This window comes from Pristiophorus japonicus, chromosome 1 (assembly GCF_044704955.1).
Source record: "Pristiophorus japonicus isolate sPriJap1 chromosome 1, sPriJap1.hap1, whole genome shotgun sequence".
NCBI classification, from domain to species: Eukaryota; Metazoa; Chordata; class Chondrichthyes; family Pristiophoridae; genus Pristiophorus; species Pristiophorus japonicus.
In genome coordinates this window covers 148,918,907-148,937,800 of record NC_091977.1, presented here as the reverse complement: position 1 = coordinate 148,937,800, position 18,894 = coordinate 148,918,907, and the positions used below count along the sequence as shown (strand labels likewise).

At 45.4% G+C, this 18,894-nt stretch overlaps 1 protein-coding gene across 1 annotated transcript in view; it reads left to right on the top strand.

Annotated features, from left to right (window-relative positions):
• ythdc2 (YTH domain containing 2) overlaps positions 1 to 18,894 on the top strand; it is a 138,020-nt gene that overhangs the window by 20,698 nt on the left and 98,428 nt on the right. Inside the window, exons 4-7 of the mRNA XM_070883727.1 lie at positions 1,464 to 1,660; positions 11,021 to 11,223; positions 12,892 to 13,058; positions 13,136 to 13,238. Of these exons, the coding sequence (XP_070739828.1) occupies positions 1,464 to 1,660; positions 11,021 to 11,223; positions 12,892 to 13,058; positions 13,136 to 13,238 (670 nt within the window). The remainder of the gene's footprint in view (positions 1 to 1,463; positions 1,661 to 11,020; positions 11,224 to 12,891; positions 13,059 to 13,135; positions 13,239 to 18,894) is intronic.

Sequence of the window (18,894 nt, the reverse complement as noted above, 5' to 3'; positions counted from 1 at the left end):
CAAGTTGTGGATGAATTAGAGCTGTACTATTTAGTTGGCTAGAATAAAGACTTCCTGTTGGATTTCTGCATGAAACTCCGCACCCTAGCACCTGATTCCACTTTCTGGCCCCTTCCCCAGCTGTTCTCGCAGAGTAGACCTAACTGTGTACAATCTGTGACCATTAGCTGACTAGGCTCCAATCAAACCTCGCATTCTACCCATCACTATGACTGTTATTACAAACTCCTACATCATCACCTACCTCTCATCACCACCGCTGAAACTCATCCAATCCTTCACATCCAAATTCTACTTCGACAACGATCTCCTTGCCAGCATCCCACAAACTTCCACAAATCCCACATCACTCGCATCCAGTACTAAATCCTGCTCGTCTATTATCCATGTTCTCGTCAGCTACTTTTGGCTTCGCTCCCCTCAACATTAGTTTCAAAATCCTTGTGCAACACCTCGATTTCAAAACCCTCCCTATTTCTGTAATCTCCAGCCCACAAACCCCCGAGATATCTGCGTTCCTCTAATTCTGTCCTCCTGAGCATCCCTGATTGTAATCACTCAACCACTGGTGGCCGTGCCTAGGTCCCAAGCTCTGGAGCTCCCTGCCTAAACATCTCCGCCTCTCTACCCCTCTCCTTCAAGACGCTCCTTAATACCTACCTCTATGACCAAGCTTTTGGTCACCTGTGCTAATTTTGACTTATGCGGTTTGGTGTCAATTTTTTATCGCATAATACTCCTGTGAAGCGCCTTGGGATGTTTCACTACGTAAAAGGCGCTATAATCAGTATAAGTTGTTTTGATTATAAATTTTTCACAGTCTCGCACCACTCATTATTTACTCTTCCAATGCTGACCTGTTGTGTCCTGTTTCCCCTCACCGAAGCAGTCTCTGCTCCAACAGTGGCCAAACCTTCAGCCATAATGCCTTTGTAGTTTGGAAATCTTTTTCTAAACACCACTGTTTTGCTTCAAACTCCTTACCTTAAAGCATGCTCAAAACCTGCCATTGGTTACCTACTCTCTTCTTCCAAATGATGTTTGGTGTTTGCATTTCCTTCTTTCCCCCTAACCCCGGCCCATGTGATGTGTTCTGGCACATGTCACTACATAAGTGCACGTTGGTACAGTTTTCAGTGGATATTTTTATTACATTGTTCAGATGAAGCTGTGTCTGTTATGAAGAGAAAGCAAAACTGTGTTTAAGAAGTTGCAGAGCAGGGCTATTCTGCAAGTATTGCAGCATTGTGGTTTAGCTGCACAGAATAATTTGTTTTATATGTTACGAAATAATTTTAATTTGGTTTAACATTTTTCATTAATGACTATTTTAGTTCACTGTTCATAGAGCCATACTGCAGTAAAAATGCTTTTCCTACAGCAAAGTTCCCTTTTCTTTTATGTTTACAGTATTTTGCCTTTTAACGTTGTTTGAAAAACAGTAATTAATTCATTCTTTTTAGAAAAGGGGCACACAGATTTCTTACAATAAAGAAAAAAGATGGTTTCGAGATGGCTCAGGTGGTCATGACCTGCACGCTAACTCACAGTATGAAACATGCCATACGCAATCTAATTCAGAGGTTTCCTGTGACTAATAAAGAGCGCACAGATCTTTTACCCAAAACTGAACGTGGAAATGCATTAACTGTTGAAGCAGGTATGTTTTACTGCTTATTTTGGAGGGAGGAAATAAACATATTTGGCAAGTTTACCTCTGTTTTATTGATTAAAAATAACCTTGAAATTAGGTTGGCCATTTTTTGCAGAGTACAGAACTAGCAGTTGGAGATGAAGTTGATTACAGGGCTTGCTTTCGTCTTTTTGTTACTGAAAATTCATTTAAGACCATAATATTTAATTACCTAGATTTTCTAAATGCCATTATTTAAAATAAATGGGGTACTGTTGTTAAAAAATATTGCTGATTGGAAAATTATACTAAACAGATGTACTTATTTCTGTTTATAAAAATAGATTTTGGTGTCTGGTTTACATTTTAGAAATTTACAGACAATTCACTCTACGCTGCTTTTAGCTTTCAAAACATTAAGGGCTAGATTATCACCAGGTTTGCGACCGGGTTTTCGCCTGGGCAAATTGCAAAAACAACTTTTTTTGGCGCTAAACAAGTCGCACAACATTTTGCGCCCGGGCGGAAATTTCGGCAGTGGTTTTGTGGTGGCGTTAAAACTTATCGCCTGCCTGATGTTTTCACCATTTTTGGATGATGCCAATCGGCGTGCAACGCTGAGCTAGCACCCCGGGTGGAAAATTCGGCGATATCGCCTGATTTACCGTCTGCTCAGGAACCCACTAGCAAAAACCAATTGGACCCAGGACACACCCGGCGCTAACGGTGTCATTTTAAAAACGGAACAGAAGTTCAGTGTGTAAAAGGATTGAGGGGAGAAGGCTGCATTTTGCACAGTGAAGCTTTATGTAAGTTTATAGTTCGTTATTTAAGGATATTGAAGGAAATTTATTTTAAAAAATGGAGGCTACACTATGTCGGCCATTATTCCTGGTTACTATTTATACAGCGTCGAGCTGCAAGAAGGCTTATTGATGAGCATTTTGAATGTAATCGAGAAGGGGAGGAGGTGAGGAGGCCTTACGGCCCCCACGAGTTTACATGGGACAGTGCTCATACCTGCAGCTCTCTGAGGCACAGTGCATTAGAAGGCTGCGCTTCTGAAAAGAGGTGATCACAGAGATATGCCAGCTTATAAAGGCAGACCTACAGCCTACCTGCGGCAACAGGACTGTACTGCCCGTCGAGGTGAAGTTGACTGCGGCACTTGCCTTCTATGCCTCCAGCTCCTTTCAGGCATCAGCGGGGGACATATGCTCTATCTTGCAGTATGCTACACATTACAGCATTCACCAGGTGATTACTGCACTGTACGCCCGCAGGATAGACTTCATAAACTTCCCAATGACCAAGGAGGCACGGAATGAGAGGGCTGTAGGTTTTGGACGAATTGCTGACTTCGAGGTTCAGGGTGCCATTGATTGTACGCACATCGATCTGCGAGCACCTTTACTCAATCCAGAGATTTACCCAAACCGAAAGGGATTCCATTCCATGGACATACAGATCGTCTGCAGCCATACTCAGCGCATCATAGCTTGCGTGAGCGAACTGTCTTATGCCTGTTCCAGCTTCAGCCACAAGGCCAGAGCTGGATGCTCGGGGACAAAGGTTACGGCCTCGCCACCTGGCTTATGGCCCCCCTCCGGAACCCTCAGACAGAAGCTGAGCATTGCTATAATGAGACCCATGTAGCCACACGCAACATCGTCAAATAGATAATTGGAGTGCTCAGGTAGCACGTCCGATGCCTGGACCACTCTGGAGGCTGCCTGCAATACTCTCCTCAGCAGGTCGCTGAGTTCATTGTGGTGTGCTGCATGCTACACAACTTAGCCATCATGAGGGGATGGGAATTGCCAGTGGGGATTGCAGGACCACCTCAGGAGAGAGGATAGAAACATAGAAACATAGAAAATAGGTGCAGGAGTAGGCCATTCGGCCCTTCTAGCCTGCACCGCCATTCAATGAGTTCATGGCTGAACATTCAACTTCAGTACCCCATTCCTGCTTTCTCGCCATACCCCTTGATCCCCCTAGCAGTAAGGACCTCATCTAACTCCTTTTTGAATATATTTAGTGAATTGGCCTCAACAACTTTCTGTGGTAGAGAATTCCACAGGTTCACCACTCTCTGGGTGAAGAAGTTCCTCCGCATCTCGGTCCTAAATGGCTTACCCCTTATCCTTAGACTGTGACCCCTGGTTCTGGACTTCCCCAACATTGGGAACATTCTTCCTGCATCTAACCTGTCTAACCCCGTCAGAATTTTATATGTTTCTATGAGGTCCCCTCTCATTCTTCTGAACTCCAGTGAATACAAGCCCAGTTGATCCAGTCTTTCTTGATAGGTCAGTCCCGCCATCCCGGGAATCAGTCTGGTGAACCTTCGCTGCACTCCCTCAATAGCAAGAATGTCCTTCCTCAGGTTAGGAGACCAAAACTGTACACAATACTCCAGGTGTGGCCTCACCAATGCCCTGTACAACTGTAGCAACACCTCCCTGCCCCTGTACTCAAATCCCCTTGCTATGAAGGCCAACATGCCATTTGCTTTCTTAACCGCCTGCTGCACCTGCATGCCAACCTTCAATGACTGATGTACCATGACACCCAGGTCTCTTTGCACCTCCCCTTTTCCTAATCTGTCACCATTCAGATAATAGTCTGTCTCTCTGTTTTTACCACCAAAGTGGATAACCTCACATTTATCCACATTATACTTCATCTGCCATGCATTTGCCCACTCACCTAACCTATCCAAGTCGCTCTGCAGCCTCACAGCATCCTCCTCGCAGCTCACACTGCCACCCAACTTAGTGTCGTCCGCAAATTTGGAGATACTACATTTAATCCCCTCATCTAAATCATTAATGTACAGTGTAAACAGCTGGGGCCCCAGCACAGAACCCTGCGGTACCCCACTAGTCACTGCCTGCCATTCTGAAAAGTACCCATTTACTCCTACTCTTTGCTTCCTGTCTGACAACCAGTTCTCAATCCATGTCAGTACACTACCCCCAATCCCATGTGCTCTAACTTTGCACATCAATCTCTTGTGTGGGACCTTGTCGAACGCCTTCTGAAAGTCCAAATATACCACATCAACTGGTTCTCCCTTATCCACTCTACTGGAAACATCCTCAAAAAATTCCAGAAGATTTGTCAAGCATGATTTCCCTTTCACAAATCCATGCTGACTTGGACCTATCATGTCACCTCTTTCCAAATGCACTGCTATGACATCCTTAATAATTGATTCCATCATTTTACCCACTACCGATGTCAGGCTGACCGGTCTATAATTCCCTGTTTTCTCTCTCCCTCCTTTTTTAAAAAGTGGGGTTACATTGGCTACCCTCCACTCCATAGGAACTGATCCAGAGTCAATGGAATGTTGGAAAATGACTGTCAACGCATCCACTATTTCCAAGGCCACCTCCTTAAGTACTCTGGGATGCAGTCCATCAGGCCCTGGGGATTTATCGGCCTTCAATCCCATCAATTTCCCCAACACAATTTCCCGGCTAATAAGGATTTCCCTCAGTTCCTCCTCCTTACTAGACCCCCCGACCCCTTTTATAACCGGAAGGTTGTTCGTGTCCTCCTTCGTGAATACCGAACCAAAGTACTTGTTCAATTGGTCCGCCATTTCTTTGTTCCCCGTTATGACTTCCCCTGATTCTGACTGCAGGGGACCTACGTTTGTCTTTACTAACCTTTTTCTCTTTACATATCTATAGAAACTTTTGCAATCCGTCTTAATGTTCCCTGCAAGCTTCTTCTCATACTCCATTTTCCCTGCCCTAATCAAACCCTTTGTCCTCCTCTGCTGAGTTCTAAATTTCTCCCAGTCCCCAGGTTCGCTGCTATTTCTGGCCAATTTGTATGCCACTTCCTTGGCTTTAATACTATCCCTGATTTCCCTTGATAGCCACGGTTGAGCCACCTTCCCTTTTTTATTTCTATGCCAGACAGGAATGTACAATTGTTGTAGTTCATCCATGCGGTCTCTAAATGTCTGCCATTGCCCATCCACAGTCAACCCCTTAAGTATCATTCGCCAATCCATCTCAGCCAATTCACGCCTCATACCTTCAAAGTTAGCCTTCTTTAAGTTCTGGACCATGGTCTCTGAATTAACTGTTTCATTCTCCATCCTAATGCAGAATTCCACCATATTATGGTCACTCTTCCCCAAGGGGCCTCGCACAACGAGATTGCTAATTAATCCTTTCTCATTACATAACACCCAGTCTAAGATGGCCTCCCCCCTAGTTGGTTCCTCGACATATTGGTCTAAAAAACCATCCCTTATGCACTCCAGAAAATCCTCCTCCACCGTATTGCTTCCAGTTTGGTTAGCCCAATCTATGTGCATATTAAAGTCACCCATTATAACTGCTGCACCTTTATTGCACGCACCCCTAATTTCCTGTTTGATGCCCTCCCCAACATCACTACTACTGTTTGGAGGTCTGTACACAACTCCCACTAACGTTTTTTGCCCTTTGGTGTTCTGCAGCTCTACCCATATAGATTCCACATCATCCAAGCTAATGTCCTTCCTAACTATTGCCTTAATCTCCTCCTTAACCAGCAATGCTACCCCACCTCCTTTTCCTTTTATTCTATCCTTCCTGAATGTTGAATACCCCTGGATGTTGAGTTCCCAGCCCTGCTCATCCTGGAGCCACGTCTCCGTAATCCCAATCACATCATATTTGTTAACATCTATTTGCACAGTTAATTCATCCACCTTATTGCGGATACTCCTTGCATTAAGACACAAAGCCTTTAGGCTTGTTTTTTTAACACCCTCTGTCCTTTTAGAATTTTGCTGTACAATGGCCCTTTTTGTTCTTTGCCTTGGGTTTCTCTGCCCTCCACTTTTCCTCATCTCCTTTCTGTCTTTTGTTTTTGCCTCCTTTTTGTTTCCCTCTATCTCCCTGCATTGGTTCCCATCCCCCTGCCATATTAGTTTAACTCCTCCCCAACAGCACTAGCAAACACTCCCCCGAGGACATTGGTTCCGATTCTGCCCAGGTGCAGACCGTCCGGATTGTACTGGTCCCACCTCCCCCAGAACCGGTTCCAATGCCCCAGGAATTTGAATCCCTCCCTGCTGCACCATTGCTCAAGCCACGTCTTCATCTGAGCTATCCTGCGATTCCTACTCTGACTAGCACGTGGCACTGGTAGCAATCCCGAGATTACTACTTTTGAGGTCCTACTTTTTAATTTAGCTCCTAGCTCCTTAAATTCATTTCGTAGGAACTCATCCCTTTTTTTACCTATGTCATTGGTACCAACGTGCACCACGACAACTGGCTGTTCTCCCTCCCTTTTTAGAATGTCCTGCACCCGCTCCGAGACATCCTTGACCCTTGCACCAGGGAGGCAACATACCATCCTGGAGTCTCGGTTGCGGCCGCAGAAACGCCTATCTATTCCCCTTACAATTGAATCCCCTATCACTATCGCTCGCCCACTCTTTTTCCTGCCCTCCTGTGCAACAGAGCCAGCCACGGTGCCATGAACTTGGCTGCTGCTGCCCACTCCTGATGAGTCATCCCCCTCAAAGCACTCAAAGCAGTGTATCTGTTTTGCAGTGGGATGACCACAGGGGACCCCTGCACTACCTTCCTTGCACTACTCTTCCTGCTGGTCTTCCATTCCCTCGCTGGCTGTGGACCCTTCTGCGGTAAGACCAACTCGCTACACGTGATACTCACGTCATTCTCAGCATCGTGGATGCTCCAGAGTGAATCCACCTTCAGCTCCAACTCCGCAACGCGGACCGTCAGTAGCCGGAGGTGGACACACTTCCCGCACATGTAGTCGTCAGGGACACTGGTGTTGTCCCCGTGTTCCCACATGGTACAGGAGGAGCATATCACATGACCGAGCTGTCCTGCCATGACTTAACCCTTAGATACACTTAAATTGCCGACAACAATGTTAAAAGTTACTGACTAATAAAGAAAAAGAAAAACTACTCACCAATCAGCAGCCAATCACTTACCACGTTGGCTGTGACGTCACCTTTTGATTTCTTTCTACTTCTTTTTTTGACTTCTCTCAGCTGGAGCTGCACCGGTACGCCTCTCTCGACTCCCGCCTCTCTCGACGCTCCCCGGACTGCTGAGCCTTTTATAGGCCGCTGCCTCTCTCGACTCCCGCCTCTCTCGACGCTCCCCGGACTGCTGAGTCTTTTATAGGCCGCTGCCTCTCTCGACTCCCTCCTCTCTCCACACTCCCCGGACTGCTGAGTCTTTTATAGGCCGCTGTCTCTCTCGACTCCCGCCTCTCTCGACTCCCGCCTCTCTCGACGCTCCCCGGACTGCTGAGTCTTTTATAGGCCGCTGCCTCTCTCGACTCCCGCCTCTCTCGACTCCCCGGACTGCTGAGCCTTTTATAGGCCGCTGCCTCTCTCGACTCCCGCCTCTCTCGACGCTCCCCGGACTGCTGAGCCTTTTATAGGCCGCTGCCTCTCTCGACTCCTGGATGTGACACTGGGGATGAGGAGAAGGAAGACGAAGAAGAGCCTGGCGAGGAACCCATGCCACCACCACAGGGGTGGCCTCGTGGAGCTTTTGCCACTGTAAACGCCTTGTGTCAGCAGCTCATAATTCAACACTTCCTTGTTGAGTGAACGGCACGTTTGACCGTTGCCTGGCCACTCTATCACATCATGTTGACTATTCCCACTCTTCTGCACTGAGACACTGCACAGGAATGGTTAAGGTGCACAAAATAATTTAATAAACATTGTAAAATTGTTAAACATAATTTTGAAACTTAAATAAAATTTGAACTTGAACAGAATTTGTAAACTTTTAAAACTTTAATAAAATAACAACAAATCAACAACAAAACAACCCCTGCACAGTACGTCTTTCACCTCCGGCTGTACTCTCTTTCCTCCCCCCCTCCCCCCCCCCCCCCCCCCCACTCCTTAATCCCCCTCCCTCACGTCATAACCCTACCCAAGTTGACACCAAGAAATCGTGCAGCAAGGCGGTCAGAGTCCTGCTATATTGAGGGGAGAGGCAATGGAGACGCCACGTGTGGATCTACTGGAGAAGTTCGGGGTATGGAAGGCCCGTTTTATGAGTGGCGAGCCTCTTGCCCGGCATCGCCACTCACGGGTGATGTGGGGCTGGATGTGACACTGGGGACTGCAGTGTCACAGATGGAGGCCATCAAATTCTAAGACTTGTTCGAGAATCCATAAGAAAAGTGCATTCACAGTAGGCAAAATACCAATTGCCCAAAGGACAGGCAGAAATACAAAAATAAATTGACAGCCTCGCAGGTTTTGTAGCTTGCATGGGCAATCTGCGACCTGGCCTCCGTCATGGTCGCAGATAGTGCCGTGGTGCTTGCGGGAATCCTACCCAATACCTCGAGGAGCTGTCTGGGTGAGCTGGACACTCTCCCTGGACATTCCCACCATGTCCAGTTGTGCGTCCGCCTGCCTGTCAGCAGACTGGCTTCGCCGAATCACCCTCCGGAGAGACAGCATTCGGGATTCAAGCCTGAGTGTGCGTTGCTGCACTCCACTTGTACTCGGTGCCTTGGATGGCTGAAAGCCCAGGAATGTTTCATCCTCGGACAAAGTGTTGTCCAGTGGAAAAAGAGGTGTCTAGTGCGTCGCGCTCCCCCCCCCCCCCCCGAGCTGGCTGCTCCATCTGCTCCTCTTCAAGTTCCTTCTCCCACCCCCCACATAACGGCCTGAGGTGGAGGCTTCCATTGAAGGACTTGATGCATGTGACGAGTGGTTAGCAGCAGGGGAGGGGCAGGGTGACATATGTAAGGTCACATTGGACGGGCTCATTTGAAGGGCTGCCGCTACTCCATAATATGTAGTCCAGCGATACTGCATCACATTGCCCCAACCCAGCCAGGGGAGTGTGCAAGACTTGCCCTCACTATCGAACAGGGGGTCAGCACCCCCACGGGCAGTTGTCCTCACTGAGGCACCGATCAGACTGGCCACACTCTCCTCGATGTCTGTCAAAGGCATGCTTCTGGGCGGACCATCGCCTATCTGCTGTTGCTCCCGGCGGTTGTGGGACATCTTTCCCTGCAAAGATGACAATGGGAATGGTTACCAGAGGGCCCATCTGCTCTTGTGGCATATATAGATAGCCATCAAAGCACTTATACAATACTGTGTACATTTAATACAGTCTTCTGTTTAATGGCTCTGGGAATTGCATGTGGTTCATCAAAAGGACATCTTTTAGGATCTCAGAAAGCAATCTTAATAATGTATAAAGATCATTCATGGCAAATAGGCTGCAACACTAAGCCTACTTATACCAACAGCATGAGAACAAATAGTGTCAGATTTATAATTTAAGTAATGGAGTGCATCAACAAAAATATTACTTTAACCTGCAGTGGTCATTAAACCTCTTGCGGCACTGTGTGTGGGTCCTTCGGATCGCGTCGACATAGGAGACCTCCTCAGCTATGCTGGCCCAAATTTTTTGAAAAACTGCTGGGATGGGTCCATTTGCAACCCCTCCTGTTCAGTTCTGCCCATTGTCTTTCAACAGTACTGACGAGGGCCTTGTTTGCCTCACTGCTGATCTTTCCATTGTGAATCAAATTATAAAATGGCTGATTCAGCTCTGGGTGTACTGCGCATGCGCGGGCACTCCCTACCTGCATTCATGCTTGCAATCAACAGCTGAAAAAAAAATCTAAAAAAAAACCCCAATTTGCGCATGCGCAGAAGATCCGTTATTTTGGGGAGTCGCAAATTTTGGCTCCGGCGCACAAATTCTATTATGCAACGCCGGAGTTATCGCTATCGCTAACAATCTTCACCGTTTGCCAAAATTTGCGAGCTCTGGCGGTAACGGTAACCCAGTGGTTAAAAGTTTTTTTTTGCTGTGATTATCGCCCGGAAAAAGGCAAAACCACTAAAACCCGAAAATCTAGCCCGAAGTGATTCACACTATTCAGCAAACATGTTTTTTAAAAAATGGAATGGAACTTTGGACGGTTGTGAAAATCTTAATGTATTTTGTCAGTTAGCATTCAAATTTATGGCATTTTGTTGATTGAAAATTTAGTAAAACATTTAGATCAAGAGAATGCCAGTTTCTTCATAATGGTAACTGTTCTAATAGTATTGAAATCTCATGGCAATAAGCACTAATTATTGGGAGTCTAGGTTCAGCAAAGCCTGAAGAGGAGCTTGCATGTTAGATTGCAATAGTTACTAATCTCTACATTGTTGGTCCAAGTCTTAAAAATATGTTTCTATTCATTATTTATACAGGTTCATTTTACACAAGTCTAATTTTGTGAGATACATTTTGTAATATTTTGTGTAGATAAGCTATCTTTAGTTTTTATGTTGAATTTTCAAGTTGTGCTTCTGTTGGTTGCACTTTTTTGCCCTCCCAGAAAACAACCGAGAAATGAATAAGACCAGTGGTAGACTCAACAATGGCATTCCTCAAGTTCCACCAAAACGAGGAGATTCCGAATTAGATGCCTTTAGACAGTCTCTGCCTGTTTTTGAAAAGCGAGATGAAATAGTGAAAATCATAAAAGAAAACAGAGTGATTTTAATAGTTGGAGAAACAGGATCTGGAAAAACTACACAGGTGCGACACGCTTAATTTGTCAATACTTTTTTTTTAATATTGCCATATCGTATCAAAATGCCTCAAGCAATTCGATTAGAGAGCTCTATTGAGTGCAGTGGCTGTTAAATGGGAAACCATAGATTCTGTAAAACTTGGTTTTATGTATTTTTTTAATATGTAGAGGTTTTGTAGAATTTTTCTGTTGGAAAATTTTCAGGAGAAGCTTGTGCATTTTATGGCTTGATATCACTTGTATTTTTTGGTGAAACACAGATCCCCATTTTATATCCTCTGCTTTGTATGCATTGATACCGGTTGACTTAAACCCCTGTGCTTTGACTTTTGGCAACCTATGCATCGGTTCTCTAAATTTAATTAAGTGGTGTGTCTGCATAGGGGCGGTGTCCACGCTATTTTCGGCAAAACAAAACTTTATTATATGAATTTCTTAATGATTAGTAGACTCCTTGTCCTAAGTATGGCAAGTGGATGTGCCTATCATTCACGATTAATCCAAAAAAATTGACTTTTGAAGTTATTGACGGTAAATGTGTAACGTTGGTATCTCAACAGAAATCTGAAGGTCACTGGCTCATTTTATTAGGGTTGAAATGTTTTTTTTGATGAAAGATGAATCTCTAAATTTCATGCTGCAGTCTTTAAAATAACTGTCTGATGCAATAACAGCTGCATCATAGCTATGTGACAGTTAGCATAGCTTTTGTTTTCTGGACTTAATTATATCTAATGTGAACATATGTTTCCCAATTTTAAAGTATAGATTGCTAAGAGAGGATTGAAATGTCAAATTAGTTGTTCACCTTTTTTCCCCAAAAATTAAAATGTTAATATTTGAGAGCTTTTATAAACTTGCCTTCGCCTAAGGTTATGAAAATGGAGTACTAAAAAAGGATTTTCCTGAGTGTTTTTAAATGTGTTGATTTATAGTAGAACTGTATATCGAATATATTCTGCCAATAATAACTTACTGACATTTATAAACCTTTAATCCCTTTGATATTTTCTGTTCTTTAGTCACTCCTATAACACTTGATTTCATGATTTCAGCTGAAGCCTTTTACAGTTTCTGTTTAGTAGTTTGTTTTAATGTTGTTTTGATCAACCTTTTTGGATAATATATGGTGCTGGAGATTTTTTTGAAGAGCATGTGATTACAAAATACAGAGTCACAGGCACAGTATTCTGAAGATTTTCAAATATTTTTGCAGCAGTCCTGTGCTTTTATCTCATTGGAACATGTAAGATTCTGAGGGGGATTGACAGGGTAGATGCTGAGAGGTTGTTTCCCCTGGCTGGAGAATCTAGAACTAGGGGGCATAGTCTCAGGATAACGGGTCGGCCATTTAAGACTGAGATGAGGAATTTCTTCATTCAGAGGGTTGTGAATCTTTGGAATTCTCTAACCCAAAAGGCTGTGGATGCTGAATCGTTGAGTATATTCAAGGTGGAGATATAGATTTTTGGACTCAAGGGGAATCAAGGTATATGCCGCTCGGGTGTAAAAGTGGAGTTGAGATCGAAGATCAGCCATGATCTTATTGAAGGGCGGAGCTGGCTCGAGAGTCCTTATAACTTACTGCTGCTCCTAATTCTTAATTTTCTTAAGTTCTGAGTCTGTCTCTTAATTTGAGTGTGGCTGTGTTCACTCTTTATTGTATTTTTCAGATTCCCCAGTTCCTTCTGGATGACTGTTACAAGAATGGAATACCCTGTCGTATATTCTGTACTCAGCCTAGGCGACTTGCAGCTATTGCTGTGGCAGAAAGGGTTGCTGCAGAGAGGGGTGAGAAGATTGGGCAGACTATTGGTTATCAGATTCGACTGGAGAGCAGGTATAACGGAAGAAGCTGCTTAACACAAAAGTGCACTCGACATTTAAGTTGCTAATGCAGAATTATTTTTATTTCAGAGTTTCCCCAAAGACACTGCTGACATTTTGTACTAATGGAGTACTTCTTCGAACACTAATGGCTGGAGACGGCACCTTAGCAGCTGTCACACATGTGATAGTAGTAAGTTTATTAGAATGATGCAGCTATCCATTTTCCGTAACTGAACAGAACATGAAATAAATGAAATGAAAACAGAAAATGCTGGAAATATAGGTTCTTTTTGGACTGAAACTTGCGGTCGGAGGCTTCATCGTACGAATGCCTCTGACCCGAAAAAATTCTACGAAACTACTTGTTGGTCCTGGAGGAATGTAGGATTCCGGTCGGAGGCCTTCATTCGCTGCGCAGTGCACGGGGACCTGTCTTCCACGTACAGACGTCTATGTTGGAAGTCACGTGGGCCTGGACCATCAATCACTATCTAGTATTCTCATTGATAAAAATGGGAGCTCTGTTTGTACGGGCTCTCATTACTATCAGTGAGAATAACCCCCTAAAACAGGAAACACAGCACAATAAATTAAAGAAAATCACCTCACATATTTAACATTAATTGAAATTAAATGTTTTAGAAAAAAAACATTTTTTTGGAATTTTTTTTAATGTGTTTTAATAGGGTTAAAAATAAACTTACCTTGACAGGATTTTTAATATAAATATGAGTGATTAAATTTAATTTTTCTATGTTAAAGTGTTACGCTGGTAAAAGTAAGCTTTTAAAAGTAAACCTGCTTTTACCAGGCATAAAAGTTTGAAGGACATTCGTTGGGCAAATAGCTCAATCTCTGCAGCATGGATGTTCTTCCTGCGGGGATGCGTAGAATCTGTCTGACGAAATTGACAGATTGGAAAAGCTGATTCTCGGCGCATGCGCATCACGAGAACTGGCTTTTGCGAGGCCTCGCCGGGTGCTTGCGCACATCATACGCACCTGGCGAGGCTGCAATTTTCGGCCCATTAATATTTTGGTTGTGGACCCTTCCTCAGAACTGGAAGATAACTTTGAAATTAAAGGCAGGTTAATGTGTTGGCTGTAGACCCTTTGTAACAAATGGTAACTGAAAGATAATCAAGCTCCTTTACTGGGCCCAACAAAATGAAGAAAACTGGATAAGAATAGGTTTAAGGAGTTATGACTAAACAAAACGATCATCTCAGTGAAGCAGTGAAAAGCATTAAAAAAAGGTGGAGGCATAGAAATGGGTGCAGACCTGGTCAACAGCCCTGTCACCCACAGCTAAGTGAAAATCTTAGATGAGGAAAAAAGGACTGGTGTGGAAAGTGGTTAACACAGCAGATACTATGGAAAGGGAGAAAGGGATGGAACCTTTGCAGAGTGGAGTGGAACCACATACAGCATTATCCCAACACCAAAGCACATCTGCTTATACCTATTACCCATTTCCTTCATTTTGTTGTGCCCTGTAAAGGGGCTTAATTATCTTCCTGTTACCAGTTGTAACAGGGTCTACAGTCAAAACATTAACCTGTCTTTTTTTTTTCCAGATGCTGATCGACTGAATATCTGTTTCCAGCATTTTTTATTTTATATTTGTAGTTTATCTTTTTATCCCTATGAAATAACTGGCCACAATGCAAAATGCTAAAACAATTCCAGTATGATTAGCATTTAAAACATTTAGTATTGGACTCAAGTGTCGGCCTGAGTTGCTCCTATTTTTTTGGAGCAACTAATTTAGAATGGAGCATCTTAGAAATTGCAATTCTTGGCATTTAGTTTGCTCCAGTTCGAGTGAGTTAGAATAGTTCCATTTTAGAACAGTTTTTTTTTCCAAAAGGGGGTGTGTCCGGCTACTTACGCCTGTTTTGCAAGTTTAGGCAGCGAAAACTTACTCTAAACTAACTTAGAATAGAGTAAGTGTAGATTTTTGTATGCTCAGAAAAACCTTGCCTACACTTACAAATCAGGCGTAGGGAATGAGAGATGGGGGAGTGGGGGAAGGGGAGTTTACAAACATTAAACAGTTCACTTTTACAAATAAAGAGCCATCATCAATAATAAATTATAAATAAATCAACCAATAAATCAATCAAAATAAAAGAATTAGGTCTCTCTCTGTCAGTGTCTCTCTCTCTGTCAGTGTCTCTCTCTCTCTCTCTCTTCTCTCTGTCAGTGTCTGTCTCTCTCTCTCTCTCTCTGTGTGTGTCTCTGTTTCCGACAGTAAGGGGTGGGGGGAGGGAGGAGGGGGAGGCTGAACGGGCCCCACCGACAAGCGGAAGCTGGGCCGCTGAAGACTTCGGGCGGGGCCGCACCCAGCAAGATGCCGGGCGGAACCCGCTGACAAGTGGAAGCCGGGCCACTGAAGACTTCGTGCAGGGCTGCCCCCAGCAAGATGCCGGGCGGGCGGGCCCCGCCGACAAGTGGAAGCTGGCCGCTGAAGACTTCGGGCAGGGCCGCCCCCAGCAAGATGCCGGGTGGGGCCGCCCCCAGCAAGATGCTGGGCGGGCCCCGCCGACAAGTGGAAGCCGGGCCACTGAAGACTTCGTGCGGGGCCGTCCCCAGCAAGTTGCCGGGCCGGCGGGCCCCGCCGACGATGTGGAGGAGGGAGTGGGGGGAGCGGGAGCTGAACGGGAGGAGGTGGGGAGCGGGAGCTGGAGCCGAACGGGAGGGAGGGGGAGCGGGAGCTGAACAGGAGGGGGAGGGAGGCCAGAGTCTGATCTTCGCCCGGTGTGCCCATTCGGCCAGGGCGAGGGTCGGAATGCTTCCGACCCCTCCCACGCAGCCTCGGGGGCGAGGAGCTGCTGCACATGAGCGCACACTCTAGTGTGCATGTGCAGAGGTCCCGGCACTGTTTTCAGCGCCGGGACCTGGCTCCGCCCCCAACCCCTTGTGCTGCGCCACGTCGAGTACGAAGACGTCCCGAAGAGTTCGCAGAATCACAAGGTAAGTTTTCAGTGCCCTTTTTATTCCAGAAAATTGGTGCACCTTATGGAGGTGCGCCGTTCTTACGGAGGGCGGAAACTTGGGGCCATAGTTAATTTACTGGAATAAGCAATTCTTGAAATGTTTACAAATGTGGTGTATTGTATTAGTTTTAGCCTTCATATTAGGCTTCCTAACCAAACAAATTATACTGGATAGGAGGGTGCCAGATGCTTGTTCATGGAGGGAGTCACAGGAATTGCTCTGTGTCCCTTCAAATGGGCAGGTTACATTATAGCAGAGTCCTGGAAGCAGATCACCTGTTTAGCTGAGGAATTGTGCCTCTTTTAGGGGAAGAGAGTGGAAGGAGGGAAGCAAGTTTGAAAAGGAGAGAAAATGCAAACTAACCCCCCAAAAATCTTAGCTTTGAAAAGGGTAGTGTTATACTTTTTTTTAAACTGAACTTGATTTGTATGGCAATTTTCATGAAAATTACCGGTTAATTTTTAATGATGGTTTGAAGGATTAGTTACTTCTCCTACGTAGTACCTTTGTAATTGCTGAGTAATTCAGAAAAACAGCACCAGTATACTGCCACTGGATGGCAATGAAAGGTTTGCATAGTTTGTAAAGTACATTAGCAATCTATTGTTAGAATACTGGAGCTGCAGATGACTAAATAGTGGTAAATATGATGACAGAACCTCAGCAAGTTTAGATTTTACATTTGTGCTAACCTATTTGTAGCTAATCACTAATTTTTTCCCACTTCTTTCTAGTTCATTTTTTCCACCCTCCTCCTATTGCTATATCTTTCTGCAATGTTTCTTCTTTGAAACAGTAAGGTTGTATGGTCTATATGTACCTCCAGGGTATGCTTGCTTTCTGTTGTCTTGTGCTTCAGACAGTAACTTCATTAGAAACTATGTGGAAATGTGTTTAGTAAGAGCATTTCAATTGAATTGACAGTTCAAGCTGGGACTTGAATTTGTGATCCAGCACTCAAACTGCAATTACAAAAATGCTTTATTTTGTATGCATGTGTCTGTCTTACTGTTAAAGTATTTCTCACACTAGAGAAGGGAATGGGAAATGGCAATAACCAATCATTTCTGCTAAGCTGTTTACTGCAGTCTTTTGGTTTATTGTGGCCTATTGGGATGACTTCTTCTGTAATTCTTACTGGACAAGCAGTTGGAGGGGAAAGAAAGGGAAATGGAGAAAGGGATAATTATACATGCCAACTAGAAAATGCTGCCCTGCAGCTTCACAAAAGCTGCATAGCCCCAGAAAAGCTGATGAATACAAAATAACCCTGAATTTAGTTCTCATGAACATGAGTTGTGCTATAAATGCAGGAGAATATGGACAGATAAATTGCAGGTATGCGCAACATTTTATCACTGATAGTTGGGGAACAATACTACGCGCAAAGTGTGATTTAGTGCAGTGGTGAATTTAGAATTTACTGAACGGAATCATGACTATTGAAGGTGTGAGATTTCTTTTAGATGTGTCTGTTCGCAACACGAAAGTTCTGATTAGTCCCCTTGGATGACAAGACCTAATTGCTGATTGGTCGCCTTGGGGGACAAGACACAACCAGCAGTTTCTCTGGAATGCGTAATTAGATCTTACCTGCCTATGAAATCAATTACTTTGCAAATTGTAATTCTAACCGACTCCAGACAGAACGTAGCTCACTTGGAACAGACAGGGCTCACCCTCGTGGGTTAAGACCTTCTCCCACCCCCGAACAAGTTCCTGACCTAACCCCACCAAGCCCATGTTTCTGACCTTCACCGCACTGCCCCCCCCTTCCCCGACCCCCCCCCCCCCCTTCCATAGATAGGGCATTGTGTGTGGGTCACGGATTGTTAACAGGTTTATTGGGTACGAAGTGAATAGTGATGGTGTCACGACTTTCAGATTTCGTCCAGTCCAATGATGTCACTTGCTACACGAGCTTTCCGAGAAATCAACCACGTCAAAGGGGAACAGGAGGAGGAGGAGGAATAGAGAAAAGGCACGGGTGTAAAGGGAGTTGAGGTTGGAAGAATGTGATCCGGCTTACTGCCGGGATCCCGTTTTCGCGCTCCGATCCACTCTCTCTCTTCCCCCTCCGATCCACTCTCTCTCTTCCCCCTCCGATCCACTCTCTCTCTTCCCCCTCCGATCCACTCTCTCTCTTCCCCCTCCGATCCGCTCTCTCTCTTCCCCCTCCGATCCACTCTCTCTTCCCCTCCGATCCGCTCTCTCTCTTCCCCCTCCGATCCCGCTCTCTCTCTTCCCCCTCCGATCCGCTCTCTCTCTTCCCCCTCCGATCCGCTCTCTCTCTTCCCCCTCCGATCCGCTCTCTCTCTTCCCCCTCCGATCCACTCTCTCTCTTCCCCCCTCCGATCCGCTCTCTCTCTTTCCCCTCCGATCCGCTCTCTCTCTCTCTCCCCCTCCGATCCGCTCTCTCTCTCTCTCTCTCTCCCCCCCCTCCGATCCGCTCTCTCTCCCCCCCCTCCGATCCGCCTCTCTCTCTCTCTCTCCGATCCACTCTCTCTCTCTCTCTCCCCCCCCCTCCGATCCACACTCTCTCTCTCTCTCTCTCTCCCCCCCCCCCCGATCCACTCTCTCTCCCCCCTCCGATCCACTCTCTCTCTCTCTCTCTCTCTCTCTCTCTCCCCCCCTCCGATCCTCTCTCTCTCTCTCTCTCCCCCCCTCCGATCCACTCTCTCTCTCTCTCTCTCTCTCTCTCTCTCTCCCTCCGATCCACTCTCTCTCTCTCTCTCTCTCTCTCTCTCTCTCTCCGATCCACTCTCCTCTCTCTCTCTCTCTCTCTCTCTCTCCGATCCTCCCTCTCTCTCTCTCTCTCTCCTCTCTCTCCTCTCTCCTCTCTCCCCC